Here is a 22,496-nt window from a genome sequence, read left to right on the forward strand (position 1 = left end):
ACACACACACACACACACACACACACACACACACACACACACACACATTATCCGACAAAACTAACGGATGAGTTGCCATCGCAGCAGCAATGTAGATTAAAGTAACTAAAAGAAACAACGTGGCATAAGTGTTAGTTAAGATACACTCAACACAGCATCAACCTCTTACCGATACACCGTTCCTGGCTGAATGTAATGGAAGGCATCTATCTTCATCAGAAGACCCTACAGAGGAGGAGGGAGGGGGGGGTTCACTCTTAATTATCAGTACGGAGGAATGTACACATTTATTCCGATGCAAAAGGACATTTGTGATTTAAAAGAATGTACCTTTTGGATGTCATAGTGCAGACCCCGAACGGTGAAGTTGGGAATGTAATCATATTTGTGGATGCCCTTAGGGTACTGTCAAGCAGGAAGACAAAACGGATAAATTAACCTCAATCTAAAAGCAGTTGTAATGCCCATATACTTGATGCAGCGACTGTAAAACGCACCTTGAAGTGTTCGATTAGGAAGCTTTTCGCTTTGTTGTAGATCATTATGTTGAGTGCACTTGAGTACATCGCCAGCGTGTAGTCATAGTCAAAGCCGTAGATGTCCACCTCAGCCAGGTTGACCTCGTTGTTGGCGTAGATGGTGGAGGAGTTGAGGAGGTTACACGCACCTGGTGGGATCAGGACTGAGAGCAGATGGGGAAACCCTCATTTAATTAATCCAGTCAAAAGTAGATCAAATCAGACAGAAATCAATGAATAAGCAAAAAGAAGGGAACAAAACACAAGTCACTGTTTTCATTTTGAGGAAGGGTAGGATTAGGCAATTCATGTTGTAAAAATCTGTAATATTCTCTTGTATTATGAAACAGATTTCTGACATCTGCAGAGACGAAAGCAGTAATTCCACTGCTGGTTTCAATCTAGCGAGGCTGGCGAGCTCATTGGAAGTTGCGTAATATGTGCTTCTAGGATGCCAACTGACTCTTAACAGAACTAAGTCCAGCCACCCAAAAAATTAACTTTTAGCACAGCTCTTACAAATTGAGGGTATTATATTTAATGTACGGCTGATTGGTAGCATAGCATCCACTACCTCTTGTAATAGCGGTTCTTTTAATTATCCATTTCATGAGTTTTGCTCGCCTCTGTTGCACACTTTGATAAATACAACAGCCATGCAGCCAATGCATGGGCACAGTGTAAACAAACATTTTACAATCTGTTCCTGAGACAGCCTCCAATACCTTAGACAGGACTGTGTCACAGCAATGAGGCCCGCAGCAGACATGCCCATGCACCAACCCAAGGCTAGTTTCTCACTGTCCCCGTGTTGAGTCACATCAAACTATAAGATTTATGAAATAACTAGTTGGTCTGAAAGTGACAACAAATATATGCTCCACACATATATTACAGTATAGTTACACAGTAAAAATAAATATCAGCACACATTTACATTGTGTGTGTGTGTGTGTGTGTGTGTGTGGGGGGGGGGGGCAAAGAACCGCCCGCAATAGGCCCTTTTCACAGCAGCCATTTCGACATGTAGTTGCAGGATGCACACAGTGTAATCGATAAAAAGGTCCCATTCTATTTAGTGGCAAAGCCATTACAGTGAACCAGCCCGACTAAATGGAACAGGGCCCTAATTGATTGTTTATTAAATCAACACACGTGTTAACCCTGCAATTACTTGTCAAAATGGCTGCTGTGAAAAGAGCACACGAACTATGCACTCTTGCTCAACCTAAACAAGTAGGTGTGTCTAAACCTAAGGAGGTTTCTGAGAGAAACTCCCCTCTTGTGCATATTTAGAATGTGTAGAGCTAAAAGGTAATTAACTATGGAAGTTTTTTTTATATTATCTGAAATTGTTCATGCTTTTTATGCTCTATTTTGAGCATTACACTTTATTCCAAATGTACTTTTATGACACCATAAAAAAAACAAAAACATTGTTTTCACCATTAGTTAAAAACAATTGCTGACATTAAAATACCATTATGAAAATAACACACATTAGCTAATATTTCTTCAGTTCGGTGAAGTTGAAGATTTCTTTTCCCATCTTTACTGAACGTATTTCTCGTTCGCTTACGTTAGGGGCTGTTTTTGTTTTTCTTAAGATCAAAAAGTGGAACTACGGGGAACATGTTGCTGGCTGGTTATATTTAAAAACAGCAAACGGATGTTGAAACTTTACCCTAAACCGCATTTGGCCTGTGAGGAACTACCAGCATGTTGTGCCATCTGTCCGATTTACGCGAGCGTTACTCTGAAAGAGGATGAAAAACAACCCCCACGCGTAAACAACACGTCTTCACAGCGAGCCCTGGTGACGTGGTTAGCTAACCGTTGCTACTTGGGGGTGTCTTGAGGGGGGCAACATTGGGGACCCTCTTTACTTACCGTTAACCAGCCGTTTGGTGTCATTGTACCGAGCCCACATGTAGGACGTCTGATCCACCGGAGCTGCGGTGGACGTGAACGACCGTGTTTTGACACCGGGCGCACCCACGGGCTCCTTGGGTCCCTTCTTATCCGCAGTCTGGCGTCTGTGAGGCGGCTCGCTGGAGGAGGATGGCACGTCGCCATTCGGCCTGTCGGAGTCAGAGCTGCAGCTTTGTGCTTGAGTTGTCTCACAGCCTTGCTTTCGCACTGTGTACACCCTGCATGTTGTCGAAAGTCTGTTGTACACTTTGGGGGATCGCGCTAGCGGAGGAGTCCCGTGTCCTCTGGTCCACAGTGCACGTGTCACTGCTGCTCCCACTGCCTTAAAAGACATGTTTACTGTGCAAACTTGTTAAAACACGTTTAAAAGCTGCTTCCGTTGCAGGCTGGCACCGTTGGCTTTCAGTAGCAAGAAGATGAAAACAACTGCGTTATCCCGGGTAGACACGCCCCTTTCTTTAGGGTGGGGGAGGGGTCTTTAGTCCCTGCAGCCAATCATAAACAGCCGCTTTGTTTTTCTTTTCCAGATGCATTCAGCGTAGTATGGGATCTTCCCTTGTGCACTGAAGAATATCTTGTAACACATTTTAGTCTTATTTTGACATTTGAAGCAGTGGTGAGAGGCGAGTAAACATCACAAAACAACCTAAAATAGAATAAGAATAAGAAAATACAAGAATATAATTTACGGTGCAGTTATTTGATTCAATAAAAGGCAGCGGCCAACAGAACAGTATGGAAGGCATTCCTGCCATTGTGATGAAAAAATAAAGATACTGTAAGTCATAATGAGAAACCTTCTCAAAATAATGTCTTAGTATCTCATAATTATGATATAAGCATCTCATAATTGGTATCTCATAATTATGACGTAGCATCTCATAATTATGACTTAGTATCTCAAAAGTATGACTTACAATCTCATAATTAAAAGATACTCAGATAAGACACTAAGTCATTATGTTGAGAAAGTTTCTAATTATAATTACTTCCAGGATGTTTATTTTTTTATCATGTTTCCACAGCAGTCTTAATCTTTGATTTAAATAGAAGTGAGAGTTGACGCTGGTCTGCAGTTTATATACAGTATGTTGCATAAAAACTAAACGTTGCTTCTCCTTGTTTAGTTCTGACTCCGGACAGACAGCAGACATGTCCCGGAGGACCTGGAATGTTCATAGCAGTGTGGAGATGGAGCATTAGGTGGAACAAGTGAAATGATCTGCAAACTCGTTGACTGAGACCCAAGACAGGACGGGTAGGGAGGAGGAAACCTGTAAATGTTTAAATGTTTAAATTAAAACTGGGAACTTCACCTTCCTTTACGAATGCACTCTGGCCTCACGGCATCATAGCTGTGATTATTGCGGCTAAACAGATGGAGAGAGAATGCGAGTAGGGCGGTGGGACGAGACCAGCTCGTTCATCTGGTCTTCCTTTCAGTGTAAGAACACGTGTCATCGCTTCGTGTTTGCTTGTAAAAGGTTATCTAAACAGACTTGTACTAATATACTACACAGTTTTATTTATTTTAACTCCTCCCAAGGAGATCTGGCGCTCATCTAACTTCTTCTGCAGGCTGGCCTCCGATACAGGTTCCAGCAGCTACTACTGTGCTCTAGAATCTGTTGCTCCATGCTCATAGAAACAATCTATCAGATTAACGATCTAAATGCTTTAGACTAGAGGTTATGTTTTGAGTGATACTATATTAAGTTTCTATCTTAATGCACTTAGTTCATTATTTGCTTTACTGCATTCTTTAAATTATAAACTCTTTTGTAAAAGAGGTTTTGTTCCGACAGGTTGCAATTTTTTTGTTTAGAGATGGGACCCGTGTATATCATCAGATTTTATCTGCAGTAATTTAATCTTTTTTTCAAATTTAACAAATTGCAGCGGAACATTTGCACATTGCTCATGTCCAAACCCCCCTGGATTGTTTGGTCTGTCATCGAGACATGTAGACAAAAATTGAGCATGCTGCATACTTCAGATGTCAAAGCCATTGCACCAATGATCTGTGTTTGTTTACCTTCTCTCATGTTCCTTACTTCTAGGGAATAAAGTTCCAGTAAGATGCTTTTACCACCAGACCACATGGTTTTAGGAGAAACCTTACCATAGAATGGTAGTATCCTGCTGTATGATCCGATATTATAAACTTCAAGCAGTATTCCAATACTGTGTTTAAACTCAAAAGACCACGATCAGCATACAGTGTTGGCTTGTTTTTATTTTTCATGAGCGGTTCACAAGTCAATGAAAGGAAATTGCACACGCATAAAAAGTTGAGGACCATCCAATGTGTTAATGCGGAGTGTGCACGTCATCCTCTATAACAAGTCACAGACACGGAACGCAGACCACATAAATACAGTTCAGTTCAATTATTATACAATAGTGGTAATTAAATTATACACAAATCTGCACAGAATGAATTACATAGATCAAGGAACCCATTTACAACCTTCGAAGAAATATCACATATTGTTAAAGCATTTCCACTTCTTAGCAAGAAGCTAACCTTCTATAATGTTTTTCATACATGTTCTTGATTTTCTGCGTTCATTATTCATTAGTTCACACTAATGAGTTCTTGAAAGCCGGCATGCAAGCTAAAATATGAAAATATTTACCAAAATGAGACATCACCTTATTCAGTGCTAACACTGCGTCATGAGAAAGTAAATAAAACATACCTTCAAAAATCACAACTACAGTGTTGAAAAGTATTTAGAAAATGTGAGGTCATCTAAAGACAGACAAAATCAAAACCAAGGCACCAAAAATATAAGGAATCAGCAGGTTGTGGCCTCCTCTACTAAACCACAGGACAGTCGAGCTAAAAACAAAATGGATGCAACATTTCGTTGCATTCAGTTCTCATTTGTCAAACGGCTGTTTCCAAATGTTAAAGAACATGATTGGTCTACTACAGGTCAATTCAAAGTGAATATTTAACTGCATTCAATGAGGCAGTGCCAATGTTTACATTTGTGCTGCTGTCCTCACATCACAGCCCCGGCATCAAACTACTCTAGCAGCAACTCGCGCTGGGGGGGGGGGGGAAATCAGCAGATACACGTTTTCTTCTTCTTTGTGTCTTTTCTTTGCAATCCAAGCCTTCTGCTAGTGGAGCTCCTCATAGTAAAGCAATGTCACATTACAGTTACGCCTCTCTTTGAGAGATTTCGTTTTGTGAAATGTATTTATTCTTTCTTTTAAGTCATAATGTGCTACTAGATGCAAAGCACTCTGTAATGCTTTTTGTGTATAATATCATTATTTAATTTTTCTACAAGCAGCGACTCTAACAGCAGCCTGCTAGCACTATTAGCATTGCTAACTAAACGCAATGGATGCTGTAGCCTCAGTGTTGTGTGGGTAATACTAGTTCATTACAACGTGCTTACTTTGGTAGCAGACAAAAACATGGTGACATTAACTGATGGAATACAAAACGTGAGTATTGTGGCTTAGTTGTACAAAGGAGTGAGAGAAGCAGAAGCTGAATGGGAGCTGCTGTTGTGATTATGTAGCCAAGAGAAGTGTGCACGTGTTTGTTTCTGTCTAAACCAAGCCACTTGAATTCTTAAGTGAAGTGAGACTGTCAACAGCCAAACAAGCAGGAAATTACATTATCAGCCAATGGGATGCTTGCAATGCCCAGATATTTCCCAAAAGCTGCTTATTGTGAGAGATGCTAAATGGCTGTTGTAAAACAGCTGCAGCCATTTTGTACGATAGTGAAGGTGAGGTTTAAAACTCACCCCGACTCTAAACAGCAGGAAGCGTCCTGACTTGGTCTGCATAGTTTGCAAAGTAAGCTGCTCATTAAGGATCTTCCAAATCATGAATCTTGATTACTCTGCTTGACCTGAGGTGGTGAACTTATGGCTGATCTATTTCCATCAACTAAATAGCATTTTTACTGACCTCGAGTTAAAGGGGCGCGGATAATGGACAAAAGCCAAAGTGCCAGGCACGTCACAGGACAAAGAAAAGTAATGCAACTGTATCACCAGTGAAAGGGAGGACCCGCAACACAATAGCAAGCTCTCTACTTGTGGGATAGCAACTATGTTAGTAAGGCTGCATTGTTCTGCAAAAACAACTACTCGGGAGAGTTATCACAAGTGATCTAATGGCGTATGGACACTAAAGGATGCCAGACTAAAAGGCAAGAGTGGAAAGACATACAGCCTTAAAAAAAAGAAAAGATCAGAGCCTCAAATCAAAGTCTGAGGACAGTAAATACTGCACATGAAACATCCCTCCTTCTGGAATAAATACTGTCACTGGTTCACCACAACACACAGCAGCCTTGACCAAGACCAGATGGAAGTTGGCTCCACTTGGGACAAAGACACAGTCAATGACTCCACAGAGCAATGAGCAGCACATTTCATCCTCATCCTGCTCCAGGCTGCATGCAGGTTTCTCCGATCCGAGAAAACCAAGTGGGCGGGATGAGACAATCTTTTTTTTTTTTTGTTTTGTTTTTTTTGCTTTTTTAAATCCATGGTTCTGGTGGGTAGACTGGGAAATGTTGCATCATATCTGGGATGTGACAGGGAGCCGGGGAGTCAACATGGAGACAGGTCCTTATGGAGAAGAGGGGGTTTGGAGTGATAGGAGGAGTGTTTCAGCGCTACAGAGACAGGATGACACAGAGACACAAAAAACACATTTAATTCAAATTAAAAAAAAGTAAGTGGAAAAAGATGACGGTAATTAATAAGGATAAATGGATCAATACAACATACAAAAAGAATCAGCAAATTGGGGTCTCCAAACAGCTACATGAGATGTATAAAAAGCAGAGCTTAACCCCGACAGTCTTATTTTTCAACAAAATACTAAAGATTGGTTATCTAATATATAATAGTATGGCTTAAATATTTGTAAAACAATGGATTGCTATTGAAAATAAGTAGATTTAGCATGACGCATAAATCTGCTGGCTACTTTGTCTTATCGCGTGCGGGACGATTTAGAGTGTGAGCTTCGGGGCCTGGCAGGTGTGCCCTGAGCTTTGTTAGCAGAGCTCCTACCGACGCTAATGACCAATTCCTCCGTGGTTCTACTGGAGGAGGTGGATGTTCTGCGCCTAGACTCTCTACAGACCCCGGTCAACCTGCTCCTACCAGGTGGATTGTGAACAGGGAGCGGTGTGGTTGTCGGGGCCCCTGAAGATTTAGCGTTCGATGGCGAAGAGGCCGTGTGTGACTGAAACGTGTTACGACATGTAGCAGCTGCTGCTTGTACAGCAGAATTAGACTTGTAAGTCTGTTTTCTTCTTACTGAAGTATCTAAGTAGGGTTTGAGATCAGGCTTTTGTTGACATTCACCCCATGCTTCAGATGTGTTAGGATACACACACAAGGCTTTAGAAGAGGTTAGATTATCTATGGATGAAGAAAATAAAGAAGACTTCTGCCTGGTGGAGGAGGCCGGTACGACCCGAGTTGTAATGAATGTGTCCTGACGTACAGGGACTGAAGCTCTCCGTCCTGACACACCTTTCCTTGAATCACAGATTTGTGTTTTTTTAACCATTAACTCGCTCTTCACAGAACTGGTGGAGCCTTTACGCGTTGGGGAGTTGCCAGGACTCAACTCTGTGTTAAAAATATCACTGACACTTTGACTTCTGACAAAGGTGGCGTCCCGCGGGAGACCCGTGCCTCTGCAAGACCGGCTGCTGGTCTGGGTGGGGTTGTCAGAACAAAGAGAGAGAGAGGTTCTTACAGGGCTTGTATGGAGACTTCGGGTTAAACCTCGCAGGTGGTGCGTGGCCAACGCAGAGACGCTGCCGCCGAGAACGGGGCTAGCCCGCGGACTGCTTCTCAACGGGGGGCGAGCAGGACTGCTTCGGGGGCTCCTCGGACCCCGGCCTGACTTGGTGGCCAGCTCTTTGGCCCGGGAGCGGCGGGGGCTGCTGTTCAAGCTGTGGGGAGACAGAGGGGCCTCCAGGTCCTCCAAACGCTGAGTGAGAGCCAGTTTCTGCTGTATGGCCATACGCAGCAGAGAATTCAGGGTCCTCTTCTCATCCTCGGATGCTGCCAGCTGCCTCTGCATCTCGTCCAGCTGGGTGACATACTGGTCACACCTGAGAGATTGTACACAGTGAAAAGATGCAACATGCACAAGCAGGCAAAAACTGATTGGTGCACAAATGCAGGGACACAGAACACATATGCGTCACATGAATTATAGTCCGGCAGACACAAACGTTATACACACTGGGACTGCAATCTAAGATTATTTTCATTATTGATTAATCTAGCAGCTTTTTGGATTATTGATGACTTGTTATATTTCAAAAACATCAAACGATCACAAGTTAACCAAAACACAAAGTGACGTCCTGTTTTTGGATAACAAAATTATATAATTTACTACGATGTAAAACAAAGAAAAGCTGGGGTGTATGTGAAGATGACAATAAGAATAGAATTTGACTGGAATAAGATTTAAAGAATGAATACTTCCTTGTCATCATGTAGTGTAGAAATGCACTCACTCCAGATATCCACATGATGGCACCACATAACTTGGTTATAAACAAGAGGATCTATTAGGCTGTCATCTTTAGCCTGTAGTTGTCCTTGACTATGTCTGTTCCCCAATCCTACTAAAGGATCATCAAATGCCAGCTCATAACTGTCTCATAACTGAGATGACCTACACAGGTAATGCACGTCTAAAACGCTTCTCTGGTAATTAATCAACTAATTTTACAAAACAATACAGCCATTACAAAACAAGAAAAAGAATAATTAGTTCACTCACAAACCAATACAAAAACACTCCAAACTATTATCCAAGCAAACGGATTCCCTGAAGAGGTTAGTGATTAGTGAGTGAAGTGTTTGTAGCTTTGTAAGCCTTGACAGCACTTTCCCACCCTATTAAACATCCCACCCATCTCCCGCCGACATCACGCTTCTCCTTCATTAAGGTAACCTGGCCTGATGGGACAAATCTGTTCTCGCCTCCTCCCCCATCAGCACAGGGCAGAGCATGTGGTTCATAATCTTCATGTGAACCGGTGGATTGTCCACAGGCGTAATGAGCACGGTAAGCTTATTACATGACAGACGCTGTGCTACAACAAGAGCACCATTACTAAGCATGAAAAACACTAGCTAAGAGCAGACAATCACAGCTAATTAACGTGTGTTGGCTCACATGTCTACATTGCCACAGGGCAAAGTAAATACAGGTCTTCTTTTTCTTTTATAACACAGCTGCATATAATGCTTACCTTTTTAAAAAAAAAAAATATACATAAAAAGGACAACTTACCGACTGGCAAACATGACTCGCAGTGAAGAGAAGGTGGCAGCGTCCTCCTTCAAGGCTTTGAGCTCGTTCCTCAGTTTCATCATGGTCTCCGACACCATGCTCTTCTCCGTCTCGTACTTAGTTTTTAAATTGGACAGAGCCAACTCTGCTGTCTGCATTGACAAGCAAGACGATTGCACTATTATATAATACTGTAGCACCATCATTCCCCTTAAGAAGGGGTGTTAAAATGCATATTAGCATGCATGAAGTGTATAGAATAAACATGTATGTACCCTATAGACAAAAACACAGCTATGTTAAGCCTTTTTACATATGTGTGACTTGAATGCAATCAACAATACCAACATTTTCAGTGTTGATGTGCGTGTGTGTGTGCACGCGCGTGTGAGAAAGGGAGTGTGACAGCTAAGGGAATGACAGAAGCAGGTCAGGCGGTGCTTGAGCCACAGGAAGGGGGAGGAGAATTCAACCTCTGAGGAGTGCAACATCCCACTGTACTCAAGGTGCAGAGCCATGTAAGCCCGAGGAAATGTCTAGACACCGATGATACAGGCCAACCAGCCTGCTTATGTCAAGGTTATGTGCCATGTGTACCAAGAGAGCTGTTCTCAGGATTACTACTGTGTTACTAGACTAAAACTGTTTTTAAAACAGTGCAAAGAGATCAACAGGGAACACTGTAGCGTAGCCAGTGCTAGACCTACCTGTTTATTAGCCTTGAGGACAGTCCTGAGGGTAGCGATCTGTTCTCTCTTAGTGCTGAGAAGGGACTTGAGTTTTAGTACTTCTTCCATTAGGCTTTCAGCATCGCGCTCTGACTCTCCGCTGCTGCTGAACCCCGAGTAAGGCATCGCACCCCTCTGACGACAGAGGTCCACTGCCACCTGAGAGAGAACAGATAGTTAGTCATGAAAAGGGGTTTAACGGGTTTGTTTCACTGGCAAAGTAAACGTTTTGTCAAAATCTTAGCATAGTAAAAGTCTTTTTCTTGTATATTGGATTTATTTTTTATACATACAGTTATCAACAATGGCCAAAACCAAGTAATGCAAAATGTATACATTTCTATCTAGGTTTTCTTGACAATACTGTTATTCATCTATCTATCTTATTCATTTATATGCGTTTCAAACTGTGTTTCACAACATAAAAACACAAGTTCCCAGTGTTCCAGACTCTGCTGTTTCTGAGAGGATTCTCTGTAGAGAAAGCAACAACTCAACTTTGTCCCCTAGTAATCCAATCTATTCAAACACACACACACGTCAACAAATCCCACACGAGGTGTGGGATTTGAATTAACACGGGAGCTACTCAAGTACTATAAACAGTTGGAGTTGAGCTTTAGTTTCAGCAAGAAATGTGTGAAGGAGGAAAGGCCTTCGCCCAGAACAAAAGCCTGGCTTTCAGTGATCGAGTTAGATCATTTGCACTGGTGTGTGATAAGCATTGCGGTCTTACCCGGAGGTGTTTGATCTGGCAACGGATGACCGCTACCAAGTTGCAGACGTTTGAAGGGTCCCTGAAATCCAGGGTGGGGGATCCGGGGCAACTAGGAGAGTCACCGCTGGCTCCTGCACTGTCCACCTCCCCCATAAACTGCAACACTGAAGCTTTGGAGACGAACGCATCATTGGCTCGCGGCTTCTTCTGGGAGTTTTGCTGGGGGTGGGCGTAGTACGATCTTCGTGCACTACCTCCTGCGAAACTTGCCCTGGCACCATCGCGGTAATAGTCCAGGGTGACGCGCTTGGGCGTCAGGTTGTTGCACACGCAGATGTGGTGGTAGAGGTTGGACAGCTCCTCAGAGAAAGCCAGCAGCTCTTCCTGGGCGACGCTCAAATGCCCTTCTGAATCAATGGCTACTTTCCTTGTGGCTCCAATCTCCTTCTCCAGCTCACTGATGCGCTCTTGGTCCTGCTTGCTGGACTTGATGCATTGACGGATCTTGTCAGCCAGCTCCTGGGCCTCTCCCCGCCATCGATCCTTCTCCTGCCTGTACCTGTTCTCCAGTGTGTTGTAACGAGCTCCCGCCTGAGACAGTTCATCTCGTAGCTTCAGGAGCTCTTCGTTGGCTGAACGCATTCGCGCTTCCAGCACCTCCTTGCTCTTGGTGTCTACCTCATAGTCAAAGACATTGCTACCGTCTCCGTTCTCCGTCTCGTCGTCTGCCCGGTTTCCTGCCTCGTGGCCGTGCTGCTGGCTGCTCTGCACAGCTTCCAGCTGTTGCGTGAGAGACCCAACCTTGTCCGCTTGCTGACTGAAAGCCTGTTTGGACATCACCAGCTGCATCTGCAGTTCCTCCACCTTGCTAATCAGACTGGACTTCTCTCGTTCTGCCTGGACTCACACACATAAAAAGATGACAATCTTTGTATGAGCATACGTCTTAAATTCGCTTAATTTACTGCTGTTCATGAGTTGAATATCATCCATTTCTGTTCACCAAAGGGCCAAAACTGATATATTCTCCTTAAAACAAAAGGGCAGTTCTCTTTAACACAAATGTCTCTCCCCACCACCTTTACTCTTAATGCATTTTTTATGTTAGACAGTGGATGACCCCATTCAGCTCCACACCCAACATCTGATGGGTAAGAGCTCGCTAACCCAACCCCCGGTTTAAATGCATCATGAATAATATATGTCCCTCAGAGGGGTTCAAGACATTCTTAATTCTCCCAAGTACCCTAAATCTGTGAGGGAAAACTGTATCAGGTGGGAGTTCACAACATCGCTTGGGGAAGTAGATGATGCAATGTGGTGCCAGGTGTTGTTTTTTTTATCAATATAGAAAGGCTCGCTCCACCAACATGCAGGGGATGTGGTTTTCAAGCAGGAAGCGGCAGACATGCCCCGTCAATAGCTCAGACACACAAACCGATGTCTGACGACTTCACTGCTCAGCCTGACTAGAACAGATACTTTCATCTAAATATAAATATAAAAGAATTTCTGTATATACTGTGTTCCCTGTTAAGTCTTAGCAGTAGAGAACAGGCTACTATTAAGTTCTCACAAAATGACACAAAATTTCCTCTGGATTCAAATAATATAACAAGTAAATACTGCCCCTATATCTTTTTGTGGGTTATCATTTTTACTATTTATTTTCTTTTGAGCACCGCCATAATTCAACCATTTTAATACACATTTAAAAAGTGTACCTGTAAGAGTTGCTGTTTCAGTTTCTGGCTGTCTGAAAAGTGTAGCTCACTCAGCAGGTCCGACACCAGCCCAGAGGCGGGAGCACGCAGGAACATGTCGCTGCTGCGTGGAGTGGAGTAGCGTTGGATGAGGCCATTACTTTTGGAGCCCCCCAAGTGAGGAGGGTGAGCAGAACCGGGAGCAGACCCAGGACCATTATTAATGCCACTGTCCTGATCCTCTCCCTCTCCCCCCTGGCCCTCCTCCTGGCTGTCATCCAGCTGCTCCAGGTGGAGCTCCAGGTTCCCCACCGAGTCGAAGGGGTTGAGCGTCAGGGCGGAGAGTTCTCGCTGCAGACAGTTCTTCTGCTCCCTCTCCTCCTTCAGGGCGTCCAGGGCCTCATCCAGCTGCCGCTCTGCTATCTCCTTCAGCCTGGCAGCCTCCTCCATCTGAGCTCGCAGCTCCTCCTGCTCCTCGTTCTTGTGGGTCAGCTCCAGCTTTATCGATTCAAACTCGACCTGAAATGCGGAGCACAATCAAAAGGTCTTCATATGTTGTTTTATCCAACACAACTGGGTGCACAATCAATTAGAAACTCCACTCGTGATAATCACCACCAATTCAAGTTTCTCTTGGAAATGGATACATACAATTCCTTCCACTGTTGTACAGTTTAACTTCTATTTCCATTTAGCTGCCTTACTTAATCTTTACACACCATATTCGTAAAATAACAATACATGTCTATTTCAAAATGTTTTTCATGTAAAACAATATAAAAAGATTTCTGAGGACGTAGAGGCAAGACTAGATGTTATCTTAAAGTCCACTAAAAGATCACGGACACACTAACAAGTCTCGGCTACATTTAGAACTAGTCATGGACCGTTTGTGCTGGCAGAGCTGCAACATACACAGACGGCACATCTGCATACAGAAGCACTCGTCTCACACCCTCAGGAATCCAAACCATGATCTTTGGCTGAACAAAGCCTGCTAAACAAAAAGTCTCACCCATTAACAAGCATTTGAAGCTTATCTGGTCTGTCAGTTTATTCTCAGCTTGGAGCAATACATTCCCAGGACAACACATCATTTCTCAAAGCATTCAAAGTCAACCAGGACAGGAAAAATACTCTGAATTTGAGTGCCCCGCAATCACTTGTAACTCGTAAAATGACTACACTGGAGCCCAGTTGTCACAGTACTATTTACGACAATAATTAGTTATTTAATTCCTGCTGCGTATTGCCAGAGAAATGTTTCACTGGTTGTGATGTCTGGCTCTCAGAGGCAGCAGCCAAATTGGGAATACGATGACAAAAAGAACAGGTGATCGAGACAAGAACAGTTGTGGGAGCTGCTTCATTTTCCAGAAATAGAAACTGGCCTGTGGAGTCTCTTCAAAACTGACAGAAATTTAAAATGTGTTGCATTCAAAGCAGTTTTGCTCTCATGCAGGAAAGGTGAATGTAGTCCACTACAACAATGACTTTATGAAAGTGTACTGAAACAAACCAACCTATGGCACAATGTTCATTAGAATGGTTTTACACTTAATTGCACGTTTCTACAGATTTTATTCTTTATCCATCCATTCGTTTACAATCACAGCCAGGTAGAATGTACATGCATTTGCTAAGGTTGTAGCTTGAGTGATAACTGACCTGGTTTTCCCTGAGCACAGACACCTGTTTTTGCAGAGAGATATTTTCTTCTTCTAATTCACCATTGTCCTGCAGCTGGCGCAGCTCACGTACTTTATATTCCTTCATCTCATCCCTCTGATGGCCCTTTTCAGCCTCCAGACACTCACACTCCTGTAGAAAAAAACAACCCACTGTCAAATCAGTGCAAACATTAAAATGGAAGATTTACTAAATTTAACTTTGGGAATGAGTCAATATATCCAACAGTGATTCAGGGTTCCATCGTATTCATCGTGACAGGACAGGAATTGACAGTATATAGTATAACACTGATGAGCAGGTGTACTGAGTGAGCCGCTCTACCTTCTTTAGCTGGGTGGAGACCACCCCCAGCCTATCAATCTCTGCATGGGCATTGCTCAGTGCGAGGCGCGCTTGCTTGAGCTCTGCCTGGACTTCATCCAAGCGTGTAGCCATGGCAGCCTCCTTAGAGGCGGTCTCCTGCAGCAGGTTCTCTTCCCGACACTCTCCATCAGCCGCTGCACGCTTCTGGCTGCTCACAGAGTCTGCGAATGCCTTTACACAAACAAAAAAGGGTTAAAAGGACACATTGGAACAACATTCGCAGCGCTGAAAGACAAATGAATTTATGCTGTGCTACTCCTGGAGGCAAGAAATGTAGAGATATTTAACAAAGGAATCATAAACAATCATGTTAACCTGATTACAGGCATACAGGTTGTTCTGGTTTGTTAACAACACTCTAGTCTACACCTCGAAGGAGATGTTGTCACAGCAACATAAACAGATATTAGAGATGAATTATGACCCATTTACAATCCCTCTAAGCAGCGTATAATACATCATTAAAACTACAAAAAAATAAATAGTTTGGAGCCTTGTAGACCAGCTGCTATAATCCAACAAGAAAAGGGATCTGTATCTCCCAATAATGATCATCAATAATCTGCAATTGGTATCGGCGGCGAAAAAATGTGATCTGTAAAAGTAATATTTGCGTTCTGCTTATCTTATGTGCCGATCCGATCCGTGACTCTGATCCGAACCGTGAGTTTTATGATCCGTTGAACCACTAATAATGATGCTAATTCATAACACATGAGGCCGCTCTGCTTTGTTAAAACCCTGCCAAAGCCTCGGTAGGTAAACAGCCAACATGTGAGGTTTATGCAGATTATAAAAAAATTGCTGAAATTCTGTACCACTACGTACCTTAAGACATAAAGCGCTTACGACCAGTTGTGATGTTATTCTGGCACAAATGAATTGCTAAATATCCAACTGCTTGTGAGCAGGATTTCAAACATCTCAATTTAAACAGGTGGATGGAACATTTGCAGAACAAAAAAAACTGCCCACATGACAGGATTGCATTTTATGGGATTACTTACTTTATACATAAACAAGTTTTAAAAAGCCTGTTTCATCAATACTAAATACATTCATGGGGGGGAATTAAAACAAGATACTGAGAAGCACAACATACTGAGGCATATGTCACAATTTGTCTGTGAAAGGATGGATTACATGAAATCTGAGTTTTGACACACTGGTCTAATAATTTTAACTTGAATATCCGGTGCTAACATAATTCAATCCTTAATGCAATGCAGCATCAAATATCAGTGTAAGATGAACAGCAACGGATGTGCTGACTAATTGGCTGTTGAAGCTGTTAACAGTGTTCCTGCATCAGCATCAGATGACATATTGGAGCAAAACTGACTCAGCGTGCGATCACAAGCCTCTTCATTGAAAGTATAACAAGAGGTCACAGCTGTTAACAGAACCGTTACTGTGGTAGTAGACTGACGAAGTTACCCAAATGCAATGAAGGGATAAGCAATCAAGTTCGTGTCATAGTCATATGGCACATAATAACAAGAGAACAATGATATCCCACAATTTTGAAATGTTATACACTTGCCTTTTGTTTTCAAATCATTCAAATTTCACTGGGTGGTTACTTTTTTTTGTGGTGTGACAAACTCCTCACACATCTATATGTGTATATATTCTGCTTTACCCAGAGGCAGCACAGCTAGATAGCATTTCAATTTGGACTGCATTTGCATTTTGCCATCAATGTCACATGACTGCAGGTAAATCTACAAAACCATTTTTGTACAATTAGAATGCAGGTGAAAGATAAAACATGTGGAATGTTACTGTTCCATTGCATTATGTTTAATATATACTGCAATAATGCAACATTCGCTTGCACATTTCTCATATACAAAAGGTTTACAACCATTATTGTGTTCAATGCTGGGGAAACAAGAGCTTCACAAGCGTAATGTTGTCTAAATATAACTAGAAGGCCTTAGGTGTTCCTACCTCTCTGAGCTGCTGTAGCTCCCCTTTGAGGGTTTCATACTCCTCTTCCAGCTGCCTGTGTTTCATCTTGAGAGCCGCACTTTCCTCCAGCACCTCCAGGCCATAGCGGGCGGCCTGGAGCTTTTCCTCCGTGGCCTCCTGGAGCTCCAGGGTCAGCCGCACCACCTCGGTATTCATGTCTTCGCTCCCCATCTCGACTTCCTCTCGCTCTACTGCTGCACCTGCTGGGTCTGCATCGGCCTCCAGCATTCTTGCTTGGCCTCCCACTCGCCAACGTTCTACTGGGACAACTGCCTCCTTCACTCCCCCACTCTCATTACTCCACACTACAAAAAAAGGCAAAAACACAAAGACGATGATTATGTATCTAAACCCCTTAGAACAATGGCCGGTAAACAGCATAGGGCGAGATTAACTTGGGGATCGGCTGAATGAGAAAACTCCAATTTCAGCACAAAAAGCCAAATCCAAACCATAAATCAGCTATTGTTGCAGTTTGTAAATATGTAGTTGGCAGATATAATTAACAATTTGAACCTACAACTAGCACATTGCTGATATTCTCCTTTTTAAATTGACACTTAACCCATGGGATCTATGATGAATGCTCAACCCACCGCAGTTAAAAGGCTGGTGCTATTAAACTGGCTAAACATCAGCTACATTACTGTTACTTATATTCGGAATAAGCTGATAGCTAATTTTAGCTGCATGGTTATGACAGCTGGTCGAAGTGTGGAGACGATATGGATTAAGGTTACTTTTACCACCCTTATTGAATGGGTGTGGCTGAACTCCCCCTATTTCCTCTCTCCTCATGTCCTCTCTCCTCATGTCCTCTCCTTTGACCGAAGATGGAAACGCCAGCCGCCTATGTCCGGGTGCCAAATGATGCATCCCATAAGCATCTGTCTCTGCTAGTCCTTCAAACTAGCATCAACTGCGTATAAATTTAAGGATGTAACGCTAACATTTTTTTCATCATACATTCTCACCCTTAACGTTGATTCTAAAGTAAGCTGGTATCTTCAGTTAGATGGTGAATATTATACAAAAACTAAGACGACACCGGCCTGACAGCTAGCTAGAGTAGTTTGAGCCTAACGTAGGTTAGCAAGCGACAGCACAACGCTACTAGCAAAGTCGAGTTGAAGAGTATTTAGCGAAAGCTAACTTCTTGGCTTTGTAACTGGTTAAACTTACACAGGCTTAGCGGAATAGACGACATCACATTACACGGTGAGTAACGTCAGTCGAGCTAATTTAGCTAACGCTAGATTGCGAACATTAGCCTCAACTTGCCACTTACCCTCTGGTTTTGTTTCAAAAGATGGAGCTCAGCCGGTTGGAAAGCAAACGTTCACCACTGCTGCTACTTCCTCCAGGAACTATCAATGGTTGCTAATCACGATAGTAGCCACCGGTACCCGTTACCAGGTTCCTGAGCAGCCGCTTGCCTTCCTCCCACCCGGTTCTCTGGTTTCACAGTGAGGTCTGGTGTCAAAAGCGCGCCGAAAAACGTGAAAGCACAATTACCCCCTCTAGCTAGGCAAAGGCGCAATGCATTACACCAACATGTTTTTGTATTAAATTGGATAAAGCCTTTGATGTATATTCAGACATGAAAAATAAGATACTAATTCAATAAATATAAATATATATATTTTATCAAAAAAACACGAAATTAGAGAGAAATAATGAAAGATTAGTAAAGAAATTCACTTCCGCTCGTGCCTTTTTTTGCTTCCGTTTTACTTCCGGGTGTTCACATTGTTGTCTGACTACAGTGTCAAAAAACGGTAAAAGATAATTGAATCACAATGAAGATCGTTACCTGGAACATAAATGGCATAAGGACTTTCAGAGGCGGCATTAAAAAGGCTCTTGATTCACTGGACGCTGACATTATTTGCGTCCAAGAAACAAAAGTGACAAGTAAGTGGTGTTTGGGGGACAACGTGCAGACTGTCGTGTAGTCTAACGTAAACAGTCAGAAGTCTGTGTTTTGAGAGGAATAAAAGTTAAACCTAAAAATGTGTTCCCCCACAGGAGACTTGCTTGATGAAAGAACTGCCATTGTTGACGGCTACAATTCATATTTCAGTTTCAGTCGAGGACGCAGCGGCTATTCAGGTGCATTGTTTTGTCATAATTAAGATCATTAGCTGTTTCTTCCAATTATATATAAGACGCTAGAATAAAAGTGGCATAATAAACTTATTAGAGCAACAGAAGATCCATGTTATTAATGCCACTGCCCATTGTTACACATGCTTTAAAGTTGCTGCAGTGCTGACACACTAAACTGCAGAAACTAATTCACCTCCCTTTCCTGACATGCACAGGGGTTGCCACTTACTGTAAAGACAGTACCGCTCCATTTGCTGCTGAGGAGGGTCTCACAGGTCTGCTGACCAACCATGAAGGGGCTGTTGGATGCTATGGGGACCAGACTGAGTTCTGTAGCGAGGAGCTGCAGCTTTTGGACAACGAAGGACGAGCCGTTATCACACAGCACAGAATCATGTAACGGAAAAAATATTTTAAGGTTTTCCTTATAACATGCTTTTAGCAACTTTATATGCACTAGTATATGCCTTGCAATATTTACTCACATCTACATTTTAGATCGATTTAGAGTTTCTTTTTACTAGAATAATGCAAGTCGTTGGTGAAAACATAACTTGATAAAGACCACGGGGGATTCCAATGCATGTGGAATTCATCTAGTAAAGTAGTTGTAAACTATAGATGTAATGACTCTTTTTGACTCTGTTTTACCCCCACAGGTGTCAGGAGAAAGAGCAAACCGTTACTGTAATCAATGTATACTGTCCTCGGGCTGACCCTGAAAAGCCGGAGCGAAAGCAGTTCAAACTGCAGTTCTACAAGTTGCTTCAGAGTCGCGCTGAAGCAATACTGAAAGATGGGAGGTGAGAGTTTGTGAGAGTGTTAGGAACTTACTCTGTTACCCCCTCTACTCTTTAAAAACATTCTGAGTTAATGCTTTCTCTGTTCTATTTTTCAGCCACGTGATCGTATTAGGAGATGTCAATACATCTCACCGGCAAATAGACCACTGTGACCCCAGTGATAATGTAAGTTAAAGGTTTAAATATGCTTGTTTTTGGAAACATGTGTTTTCAATATCTTGCAGAGAGTAGGAGGAGATCGATACCACTCTCATGTCTGTATGGTAGGTATGAAGATTATCTTAGTTTAGCATTTAAGACCTGAAACAGGAGTTAACAGTTAGCATGGCTCTGACTAAAGGTTACAGAATCCTCCCACCAGTAGCTTTAAATCGCATATTTAAAATATCTGTACAAAAACAGAAGTGAAAAAGTGAAAACTTTCAGTGTATACTGGCCAGCTGTTTCCCCCTGTTTCCCCTCTTTATGCTAAGCTAATTGCTGCCTGGTAATAGCTTCATATATAATGAATAGACATCAGAATGGTATCAGTCTCAGCTGGAAAGCAAGTCAATGTGTTTTACCAAAAGGTCAAACTACTCCTTTAGTATAAAAGGAATAATATAATATTAGATAAAAAGGGAGGCATCAATGCCTCTGCCAAATGTGCGTAGTGTATGCTTATTAATAATAATATTCACGCTCTACCTTCTTTGTTTTTCTCATTACTAAGGATGATTTTGGTGAAAACCCTGGGAGGAAATGGCTGAATGCCTTTTTGCACAGTGGCAGAGAAGAAGAGGGAATGAAAGAGCAAGAACCCAATGAAGAATCAAAGGTAACTTCATCAGATGCCACCCACAGTGGAAAATTCGTGGATACATTTCGCTTTTTCCACCCAACCCGCACCAGCGCCTTCACATGCTGGAGCACTCTCACCGGAGCGCGGCAGACCAACTATGGCACACGCATTGACTACGTATTCGCTGACTGCGTACTAGCCAAGGAGCAGTTTGTGGCAGCAGACATCATGCCAGAGGTGGAGGGGTCGGACCACTGCCCTGTGTGGGGGCAACTGAGCTGCTCTCTCCTGCCCAGCTCCAAGCCTCCTCCACTCTGTACACGCTACCTGCCAGAGTTTGCTGGCAAGCAGCAGAAACTCTCCCGCTTCCTTGTTAAAGTGGACCAAAGATCAACTCCGTCTGAGCAGAGGGATGCATTACCTGGATCTCAAGAAGAGGAAGAAAGGAGGGAGAATTTAAACCCATCCGGAGCGGGAAATGTCTCTGGTAAAAAACGGTCATTAACATCAGACTCTGTTGTCCCAAAGGGGAAAAAGACTAAGACAGTGAAGACTTCCTCAAACCCAAAGGGGAGCCTCCTCTCCTTTTTCAAACCCAAACTCACAAATGCTGCTCCCTCTACCGAAGCCCCTGTAAAGCAGTGTGAAAAAACACTCGGCAAGGACGAAGTAACTTCCTCACAAAACTCCCAAAAAGCATCCTCATCCAGCGAGGACGCGTCCTCGGTCACAAGCAGCATACCTGAAGCTACTGAGCTCGTCTACGATGGTTCACCACAGCTGTGCACCAGCAGCACCTCAGAGGAAAATCATAAACGGATGACGACAAAACCTTCAACCCTACACCCCACTGCGGGACCCCCGGATGCCAAGAAAGGGGCATCCTTAGGGTTTTGGAAGTCCGTTTTTCATGGACCGCCCCCACCGCCCTCCTGTAAGATCCACGGGGAACCCTGTGTGCTTCGTACTGTGAAAAAGGAGGGGCCAAACATGGGCAAACAGTTCTTTGTGTGTGCCCATCCTCAGGGACATGCCTCCAACCCCGAGGCCCGGTGTAATTTCTTTGCATGGGTTGACAAGGGGAAATGACATGTTTACTTTATTCACCACAAGTTGTTTGGTCCGACTCGTCGTTAAACCTCTTGCTCAAACAAGTACTTTGAGACTACAAGGATGTCGTCATTTTAACAATTTGAATTGTTGACTGAGTTTTTATGTCTTTGCTAATAATAATAAAAAACAATTTTCTATAACTTTGAGTTTGGTTTTATTGTTCTCAGAGCTGAAACAATCAATAGGCTTTATTTGTTGATTGACAGAACATTTTTATTGTAATTTTTCAAGCAAAAAAGCTAAATACAATCATTGTTTATTTCATTGTAAATTGAATCTCTTTAAGAGATTTGGACTGATGGTTGCAGAAAATGAGCAATTTGAAGACATCCCGTTGGGAACTGGGAAATTGTGGTTTGCATTTCCCACTTTCCCCTGACATTTTACAGACTACATGTTGTATCAATTAATTATGAACTTAAATGGCAGATAAATAAATCATGAAAATAAGACTTAGTTGCAGTCATACTTGTTCTCATTTCCAGCTACTGTATAAAACATATGAAACGGATGAATTAAAGTGCTTCACATCTTATAGATTTGGTCATCCAAGACCGTTTTTTAAAATAACAGATTCAATATTTAATCATCACACCAGGACCCTGTTGTGTTCGTATAATTCACTGATCAGGGATGTTCTTTGGTACCTTAGTGTTGTCCCCACTAGATGGCGTTGGTAGTGAGCTGATGGTACAAAGCTGAAGCTCAAAGAAATGAATGAAAAGTAAATTTACACAGCAACACATTT

The 22,496-nt window shown here is 42.7% G+C and overlaps 3 protein-coding genes across 3 annotated transcripts in view; 1 reads left to right on the plus strand and 2 right to left on the minus strand.

Moving 5' to 3' along the window:
* The window catches only part of nt5dc2 (5'-nucleotidase domain containing 2), a 7,798-nt gene extending 4,917 nt beyond the window's left edge, over positions 1-2,881 (minus strand). Inside the window, exons 1-4 of the mRNA XM_031844604.1 lie at positions 2,409-2,881; positions 498-682; positions 331-405; positions 170-225 (exon numbers count right to left, since the gene is read on the minus strand). Of these exons, the coding sequence (XP_031700464.1) occupies positions 170-225; positions 331-405; positions 498-682; positions 2,409-2,784 (692 nt within the window). The 5' untranslated portion in view covers positions 2,785-2,881. The remainder of the gene's footprint in view (positions 1-169; positions 226-330; positions 406-497; positions 683-2,408) is intronic.
* Positions 2,882-4,666: 1,785 nt separating this feature from the next.
* Positions 4,667-18,412, minus strand: LOC116382415 (protein bicaudal D homolog 2). The gene is made up of 10 exons (XM_031845453.1): positions 18,231-18,412; positions 16,922-17,247; positions 14,927-15,139; positions 14,582-14,734; positions 12,935-13,432; positions 11,229-12,107; positions 10,472-10,651; positions 9,765-9,916; positions 8,205-8,565; positions 4,667-7,104 (listed from the first exon to the last, which is right to left on the minus strand). The coding sequence occupies exons 2-10, from the start codon at positions 17,168-17,170 to the stop codon at positions 7,099-7,101; spliced, it is 2,691 nt and encodes an 896-aa protein (XP_031701313.1). The 5' UTR covers positions 17,171-17,247; positions 18,231-18,412; the 3' UTR covers positions 4,667-7,098.
* A 280-nt stretch (positions 18,413-18,692) lies between these two features.
* apex2 (APEX nuclease (apurinic/apyrimidinic endonuclease) 2) lies at positions 18,693-21,888 on the plus strand. The gene is made up of 6 exons (XM_031845498.1): positions 18,693-18,856; positions 18,971-19,054; positions 19,267-19,447; positions 19,711-19,854; positions 19,950-20,019; positions 20,567-21,888. Exons 1-6 carry the CDS (start codon positions 18,742-18,744, stop codon positions 21,722-21,724), a joined length of 1,752 nt encoding a protein of 583 aa, XP_031701358.1. The 5' UTR covers positions 18,693-18,741; the 3' UTR covers positions 21,725-21,888.
* The last annotated feature ends 608 nt before the right edge of the window (positions 21,889-22,496 follow it).

This window comes from Anarrhichthys ocellatus, unplaced genomic scaffold (assembly GCF_004355925.1).
Source record: "Anarrhichthys ocellatus isolate YVR2014 unplaced genomic scaffold, GSC_Weel_1.0 scaffold5, whole genome shotgun sequence".
NCBI classification, from domain to species: Eukaryota; Metazoa; Chordata; class Actinopteri; order Perciformes; family Anarhichadidae; genus Anarrhichthys; species Anarrhichthys ocellatus.

Bases quoted from the DNA above. Each gene is read 5' to 3' on its own strand.
- LOC116382415 (XM_031845453.1), bottom strand. From the start codon at position 17,170: ATGCTGGAGGCCGATGCAGACCCAGCAGGTGCAGCAGTAGAGCGAGAG. The intron at 14,735-14,926 runs GTAGAGCGGCTC...TTTTTTCTACAG, and splicing joins TCTCCACCCAGCTAAAGAAG to GAGTGTGAGTGTCTGGAGGC. The intron at 9,917-10,471 runs GTAGGTCTAGCA...TTGTCAATGCAG, and splicing joins TCCTCAAGGCTAATAAACAG to ACAGCAGAGTTGGCTCTGTC.
- apex2 (XM_031845498.1), top strand. From the start codon at position 18,742: ATGAAGATCGTTACCTGGAACATAAATGGCATAAGGACTTTCAGAGGC. The intron at 18,857-18,970 runs GTAAGTGGTGTT...GTTCCCCCACAG, and splicing joins CCAAGAAACAAAAGTGACAA to GAGACTTGCTTGATGAAAGA. The intron at 19,055-19,266 runs GTGCATTGTTTT...TGACATGCACAG, and splicing joins AGGACGCAGCGGCTATTCAG to GGGTTGCCACTTACTGTAAA.